The 8,549-nt window shown below is 29.0% G+C and overlaps 1 protein-coding gene across 1 annotated transcript; it reads right to left on the bottom strand.

Moving 5' to 3' along the window:
• Window positions 1-1,434: 1,434 nt before the first annotated feature.
• Window positions 1,435-7,345, bottom strand: LOC108813310 (protein DOWNY MILDEW RESISTANCE 6). The gene is made up of 4 exons (XM_018585837.2): window positions 7,048-7,345; window positions 5,890-6,137; window positions 3,416-3,740; window positions 1,435-2,001 (listed from the first exon to the last, which is right to left on the bottom strand). Exons 1-4 carry the CDS (start codon window positions 7,243-7,245, stop codon window positions 1,747-1,749), a joined length of 1,026 nt encoding a protein of 341 aa, XP_018441339.1. The 5' UTR covers window positions 7,246-7,345; the 3' UTR covers window positions 1,435-1,746.
• Between the last annotated feature and the right edge of the window lie 1,204 nt (window positions 7,346-8,549).

The raw sequence follows: 8,549 nt of genomic DNA, 5'->3' as shown, positions 1-8,549 counted from the left end.
TCTATGAGTTTATGTTTTTCTAGAGTGAAAAAACTGAAAAATGTAAATTTTATCGAGAGTTCAAAAAACAAATCATGTATCGTTGATGGTAGATAACGAAAAGAATATTGTAGATATGTATAAAGATTTATTGAAAAGCGTTCAAATTATTTTTTCAAAGAAGCGTATAAAATAAAATATAAGATCAATACTTGAGGAAATCATTTCCTTTTTGTGATTTTGCATGTTTTCAGATTTTTTTTTGTTAGTTAATTTTTTTTTGAACTCTCGACAAAATTACAAAAAAAATAATTTATTTAAAATTTACATGGACTTTCAAGTAAGCACAAAATTTATGGTTATCTATTGTTTACGGAAATCTCAAATGCTTTATATGCTTCTAAGCCATAAAAATTACACAAAACATGCTTACTTGAAAGTCCGCGTAAATTTTAAATAAAATTAGTTTTTTTTTGATAAATTAATAAAGAAATGATCAAATGTTTATTTTTGTATAGCCTTAATTTCAAAAAAAACTATTTATTTTTGTGCATGCTTAATATGCTTCTAAGCCTTATATAGAAGCAGTATATTGGATAACGGGCTAAGTCCATGATAACTTAATCAAAATAGCATCCAGGCAAAGGATCATGGATCATCCAGGCTAATTACAGAATGAGCTGAGAATGAGAAGTCAACATATCTATACATTGCAGTATTGCACAGAGTTTTAATTCACTTATCACACAAAAAACTCGAATTCACTTTGTAAGGTTGGTTACTAAATCACGCAACTCTTTCCATTTTGCCATTTTGGCCTAATATCCATCCCTTCAACGATGATTCTGCCTTTCAGACAACCATGTCTCGTCTCCAAGACGCTCATTTCGAGCATCTCCTCGTCAAAACGGACATGCTACTCACCAAATTAGTATCCAATCACTCATCTCCTTGCACTCGTTACAAAGCTCGGTTTAATTACTATGAAGGAACATATGCATTCGTCACAAGTAGAGCAACAAAAGACACCATGAAAAATGTTAAGTTTCGCCATTGTTTTATGATATATAAGAATTTAGTGTTTAATTTAACTGAAATGGAACATTAAAAACAACTCTCAAAACTATGATATTCTTTGAATCAAAGGTGCTGAATCAATTTATATATGTGAGCAATAGAAAGAAAACGTTTTACTATAGTTCAATTGTTTTCTTGACAGTTTTATTGTTTATTAACTAGTATTAAGCATTGTTAAGTCATATTTATCTCGATGATATAATTGCTTCCTTAGCTTTGTCACCGTTTAAAAGCAATAATTCACCACCCAAATTGACAGAAATCGAACTTGAGTTACGGAACCATATATTCTAATATTAAATTCTGGACACCGTTTATTAGGTAACAAAATAGTTGTAATCAAGACATTTATAAATCTGGCTAAATAGAACAGATAAATGGTAGCTATTATTGTTATTATATCTTAAATGAAACATGGATACGTCGTAGTATGCTGCTACTTATTGTAGTACTCTTCGTAAACACAAAGATAGACATATGTATATGTGGTACCCAGTATCCGGTCTAGAACAACTCAACTCCTAAAGCACAAATAAAGAAAAGCTGCCCTTTAGAGGTATCGAATCCAAAGCCTCAACCATCTATACCAAAGAAATTCTCGGTAAATGGCGTCCCACAATTTACTTATAACGTCTAGCGCCTAAAGCTCCTGTTTCATGGGATTTAGCTCAGAACCGACATTGGTGGTACCTAGTCGTTTAGAAAGTTCTCGAGGCAATGTTCTTGGTCCAGATTCCGACTCCAAAACTTCTTGTAGTACTCTGCATAAGTGTAGTCTCTGTAGATTGGCTTGGCCTCTTCCTCTTTGGCTTCCCACAAGGGCTTTGCCGGGCTTATGACAGCACCGTTATCAGGGCACATAAATGATGCGATCGATAGCCTCGGTTTTTCAGTGTTTGTCACTGCGCGATGCCAAACACTTTTGTAAACTCCGTTACTCAATGCCTGAAATTAAATATGTTAAGCAAGTTTAGCCCAGCCGTTATACCAAATTTTTTCTCCCTAAATAGTAAAGTTTAAAACCTGAAGTCCAAAGCTATGGCTTCCTTTAACCTTATACTCAGTGGTGGAGCCAATGAAGAAGCACGTGGTCAAATGATCCATGTCAATTACACATCGATTAATTGGTTCACTTTTAACGGTTTGACCCACTTTATAATTGTTAATTTTCAGTAAATTTATACGTGGATAATTTTAATTCCGGTCGATTTTGATTCTATCTACGTCCTGCCTATACATTTGACCTGATCTACATTCAATATTTTCATTTATATACTAACATTTAAATATTCTGATAGATATTAAGAGCATATCCGATAGCATTTTTATATTTGATGTTTGACTAATTTAATATTTGAAGTTTGGGGATGTTCTTTTCTAATAGTAGACCTTAAAAACTCTAGATTTTACATGAGTTTTTAATTTAGAAAAAATCAAATAAAACCATAAAATTTTTATAACAACTAAAAACATACAAAAATGTTAGAAATAATATTTATTAATAGACTATTACATTTTAATAGCAAATTACATATATATATATATATATAAGATTTTTATAAACTAAGTCATTTTTCTAAAAAATACATAATTATTCATTATTATTTCCATAATAAGCTATACATTTTAATAGCAAAATTTTGCTTTCTTTTTCATTTAAAAAATTATATATTTTTATCTAAAATTTAAATTTATAAGAACATATATAAAATATATATAATTATATGGACTAAATGATAAACAAGAAAATTATCAAGACTGATTAAAAAAACATACAAATACAAAGACAAAAAAATATGAACCTCAAACTATAAGATTTTTTACAATGAAACCTTGAGACTATTTTGGAGTACATAAAACCTTATATTTAAAGTCTAAAAGTTGTTCTTTCAAATGTTCTTAGGAAAAATATTCTATGATAGCATTAAAAACAATTTATCACAAAAATAGAATTCAATAATCAAATAACCAAAATAAATTTTAATAAAGAGGTAAAAAACATTTGTACCCTTATGTATAACTATTCTAGACGGAAATTTAGATTTTTGGATAAGAGTGACTTTAGGGATTATGGTTTAGAATTTTAAATTTATGATATAAAATTTAAAATAATAATTTAAAGATATTTTGGAGATAAAGTTTCGGGAAAATTCAAAAAAAAAAATTAGAGTACTTTTTAATAAAAATTAATTTTTAAATATTTTAAAAGAATTATCTATTTATACATAAAATATAGGGGTGCAAATGTTTTTAACCCTTTTCCTAAAATTATTTTTGTGTGTTCTTTTAGTCACAAAAATATATATATATTTTTAATCTATTTGAGAAATTTCTCCTATTATAGTCTCTGATCAACTACCTGTAACTGGTCACCAATGTTGATGACAAAAGCATCAGGACGAGGATTAATAGCGAACCAGTGACCGTCGATCAAGATCTGGAGACCGCAAACGGTAGCATCTTGGAGAAGAATGGTGAGGGCATTTGGGTCGGTATGAGCAGGTAAACCATAGGTGAGCTCAGGCTCAGGACATGGAGGATAATAGTTGACTGCCATGTGTTGACCTTGTTCACCAAGCACATTCTTCATGTAATCTTTTTCTAAACCTAAACTCTCTGATATCAATTCCTCTATTGTAAATCCCAATTCTCTTACTTCTCTACAGTATTTACTCACAACTTCCCTGCAAAAGGACTTGCACAAAGTTAGCTTACTCAAATAGTTTAAATGGTCAATTTATAATTAAATCGCTATATATACCCGGGCTCATACATTATTATTTTTTGTAGTTAAATTCATGAAACTACGTGAATTTGAGTTCATAGTTTTTGTTTGGGTAAAAGCATTTTTTCATGATGATTATGTAATTTACCCCTTTCATAATAACTACAAGTTTTTGGTAAAATAATAACTATAAGTTTTTCCTAGTATAATGTTTGATATAAACTATAATGTCTCAAACTAAATTATGGTCTCAACAGCGTTGAGTTTAGCTCGTATTTTTCAACGTAATCTACTAAAATTGCAACTTCTTATTCAAATTTTGCTTATGTTTACATTTGCAATTATAGTTATTTTATAACGAAATATATATTTTTCAACACGATCACAAAAAGTTCTTATGAATTGGTCCTCACAGTTTTATGACGCCAACATAGTGGTCCCCTTTTTACCAAAGGACATCTATCGGTTCGTTTAAGGAAAATTAAAAAATTGCAAAAATAAATGAAATAGAAATTTTCTATTCCAAAATAGGAATTCCTGGTTTTTCGTACTTGTCCATATTTTATATATTTATTTTTATATTTGAAAGTGAACTATATGTTATACTTTTTTTTTGTCAACAACTATATGTTATACTTATTAAGAGGTTCGGAAGTATCTGGACGGATCTTAGTATTACTTGCTTTTATATAACAGAAAATATTAAAGGATTTTAAGAGGAGCTGGATCTCGTAATAAAAAAGAATAGTGAAGTATGTCGTCAGCTTCGAACCAACCAAAAGGAGATTGTCGCGCGAAACAGTACAAAAATAGAGCATCAGAAATTTAAAACAAGTCCGAGTTTTAATGTTTAAATCAATACGAAAATTCAACAGAAGATTGGCATGATATCACGACTCTGACATCAACGCGGCTCGCGAGTGACGTTTCGTCCCCGTTACCACACATCATATTTTGCAAGGTTATTATTCACCACCAACTATTTCACTTATAGTTTCACAAAAAAAAAAAAAATATTTCACTTATAGAAGTGAGCTAGAGACGTTTGAGCATTTATTTTTATAACATTTATTTTCACTTATTTAAATACATAATCTCTCTCTCTATATATATATATATATACACATACATGCATATAGGTATCATAGAATACAGTACACACACGTTGCTGTTAAAAAATCAGTTGTATTCATGGTTGTAACTTAATAGTCGGCCGAGTTAATTTACACGGCTTTGAAGAATGCGAAGTATGGTGACCACTTCTTATTATAAGCCCAACAGCCACATGTACGCGTAGGTATTGTGCAATGTACACATCTTAGCAATCCATGTGATCACATGGGGAACCAAATCAGAAAAGATAAAATACATGGGACCATAAATTAAATTATCTTTTACCACAAAATTTTAAATATATAACTAGCTTGAACAAAAACAAAATTAGTTGACTTGACTCGGGTGAAGTTCCAGTTTTCTTAGTTCAAATCCGAAATCGACTACTGTGTCTCTAGGAATGAATATACCAATATTCTCGTTATAAAAAGAAAAATAATATTGTGGTGATTTAAATAAAACATATGCTTGCTTATTTTATAATGTTATAATACGATATCATATGATATAAGAAAAATGCTCACATTAAGGCTACTTCCTGCTGGAAAACATATATAGCTTGCTCTAATTTTGTTTTATAGTGTGTTTTTAAGGAATCCCAATATAGCTTTGAAATCTATAGCTCAGCTTATATCTTTTATTGATAGGCAGCCTATATATGCTTTCAGCGATCTATATAGGGTCCAGATACAGAGAAAATAGAATCTGATCAGGTAAATGATAGTTTTAAAATAGATATGTAAGTCTATTTATAGCCTAAAACTAGCTTTGTAAGTCTATTTTTGGCAATTATGACATATCAGAATTCACCAATAAAATAAAACCATGGCATATACCATAGAATCTGACAGACTGTTCTTTACCTACTTAAAATATGAAATATTGTTATTGACTATATACCAATAGGAAATTACAAGAGTAGTTACTAGAAATATTTGAGAAAGTAGATGCAAACCCAAATTATAACAAAAAAGAAGAGTGAGTTAAGTGCTTACTTGAAAGAAGGTGGGTTGGAAGGCCACTCATGGACATATTTGTCGATAGGATAACAATGGAGTCTTAGATAGTCTCTCCAATTGTTAACCTCTTCTTCCTTCACATTAAAACTCGTCGATAATCTCGGTGTCTTCGTTGGATCGTCCGAGTATAGCTTCATTTTTTCGTCCATAGACATGCCAAAAAACTCATGCGCAACACTCACCATCTCATCTATAGTTGCTTTTCTAACACCATGATTTATAACCTATATCCATTGGAAAGGTTAGCCGAGGAAAAAAAACCATTCCCTCTGTTTTATACATGATGTCATTATGGCATTTTTATCGTCACAAGAGAATGTTATTTAAAAAAAATCTGAAATAATTATATTTATTTAAATTTTATATTAACTGTAAAATTCATTGAGTTCATAAATAATTTATTTGTTTTAAAATAATGTATGTTTTAGAGTTTTTACATATATTAAATTAACATGTAACTTTCATTATAAATACATTATTTTTTTTTAACTATTTCTCATATCTTTAGTCAATTAAATTGAGTAAACACAATTAATGTTTTTAAAATTTAAAATTTACTATTATTACATATATTGGAAATTTAAAATATTTTTTTTAAAACGTCTTTTTCTAATATATGAATCATTTTAAAACAGAGAGAATACTTTTTCTGTCTCAAATATTATTAATTAAATGGTTACAATTATTAAGAATATAAATACATTTCAATTATTTTATATTTTATATGAAAGTATCAAAGTGATCTTTTACATAAACAGAAAGAGTATTTCAGTAAAGTTTTATTACTTAGCTATATTATAGTTAATAACTTTTTCATGTTATACTTACTACATTAAACATTTAGTTGTGCTTTTGTCCAACGGTTAACGAAATATTCAAGTTCAATAAAAATAAATCATGAAACATAATTTGGTTATTACGTACGATGCGCACAAAGCAAACCAATAATGCTAGTGCTCCTTACATTCGTAATAAAAACAAGGCGAGTGCAAGAATTTTTTTTTTGTTTACGCCGTTTGATATAAGAAACCAAATAATAATAAAGAAAATAAATATATTTATTCTTTAATTGATTCAAAAGTTCATATACCTTAAAACGTGTATAATATGTGTGTTTTATATATAGATAGGTACCTGAAAGAAACCAAACCGGGCGCAAGCTTGGTGGATTTGTTGGACGAGCCGAGATCGATCTGTGGAAGATATATCGATGAGAGGGAAATCTTCAAGCTGAGAAACTTGAGAGAGACGTGGACGGTCAGAGAGTGGCCGGACATAGTTTTCCGGCAAAGTAGTATGACGGAAACCGGTGGATATTAGCTTTGCCGCCATGTTATGATATCGGAGATGAAAGAAGTTGTAAAGGGGTCTTATCAAAAAAAAATGTTGTAAAGGGAAAGAGATAAAGGAAGGCTTGCCTTTGAGTATGTATGTAATGTGTACATATATATATATAAATAACTCAAGAATTGGTGACTTTTTTTATTTCAATATGTATATTATTAAGTTATTAACATGTTATTTAGTGGGGTGTACGTGGTTTAACAGTTTAATAAGGGAATTTCGAAAATGACAAATGTTGTTTTAACCATAGAAAAGTATACGATAGAAATCTGTTTGCACGATATCTTTCGGTAAAGCTAACTTTAAAAGAGTAATTGTATCATCTTCAAACTGAAATTCTATTCTATCGTGATGTCTAGTAACATTTCTGCCAACTTCTTACATAGTAATATTTTATGAAAATATCAATTTTATATTCTATATAGGTTAAAATTGATTGAAATGCATTTCTATTTATTAACTAATATATCGCTAATAATATTTACATTTAATAATTTTATAATTAATATATTTTATAATTAGTACTAAACTTAAAATAAGTACAAATTATTAAAGAATTCTAAAATATACTCTTTATATTAGAAAAATATATTAAAATAAACTTATTTACAAAACAGAAAAAAATATTAGAAGCTGTTTGTATATAAGTATAAATACTAAATTATTTTCAACCGAGTATGTTTTAAAACAAATAAGGGATAAAATAGCCAAACTCTTACACCAGAGAAAATAAAAATAAAATAGCAAAACTCTATTGTTGGCGTCTTTGCGAATTGATTATATAATGACATGGCGTTATTCCAGCGTCATAGCAGTGACGTCATGAGTGATTTATTGCCTGAGCGCTGACATTACTACTCACTCTGAATTCCGGAAAAGTTCAAAAAAGAAATTATCGACTCTTGTAGGAGAAACTAGTGAAAATAGTTATTTCACAATTATTTACCTTTTATTTACCTTTTTAAATTATTTTGAAAATTTGACAAAAACTTTTGTTTCCAAATAGCTAGTTCATGATAGGTGAAGAACTAATAAGTTCCATTATTCCGATATTAACAAAACGTGTGATAGTCTAGTAATAGTAAAAGAGTGGTCTTTTGGTGCTTTGATTTCAAACTCCAAAAATATTATTTTAAATTATAATTTTCAAAAGTTAACTTCTTATTATTAGAGAGTGTTATAGGTTGAATGTCAGAAAATTTCCACATTTTAAAAATGCAGTATTCTTTTTAAGAAAGATAACACCCAGTACATAATAACTATCGGAGCTAATTTAGCAAAAAAAAAAAAAA

This window comes from Raphanus sativus, chromosome 6, assembly GCF_000801105.2.
Source record: "Raphanus sativus cultivar WK10039 chromosome 6, ASM80110v3, whole genome shotgun sequence".
NCBI lineage: Eukaryota > Viridiplantae > Streptophyta > Magnoliopsida > Brassicales > Brassicaceae > Raphanus > Raphanus sativus.
Note: the sequence above shows the minus strand (reverse complement) of the source record. Positions and strands in the feature narration are given on the sequence as shown.

Coding starts and splice junctions, on each gene's coding strand:
- LOC108813310 (XM_018585837.2), bottom strand. CDS start 7,245: ATGGCGGCAAAGCTAATATCCACCGGTTTCCGTCATACTACTTTGCCG. Junction 6,138..7,047: donor CCCGGTTTGGTTTCTTTCAG/GTACCTATCTAT, acceptor CAATGGATATAG/GTTATAAATCATGGTGTTAG. Junction 2,002..3,415: donor ACATTGGTGACCAGTTACAG/GTAGTTGATCAG, acceptor ATTTAATTTCAG/GCATTGAGTAACGGAGTTTA.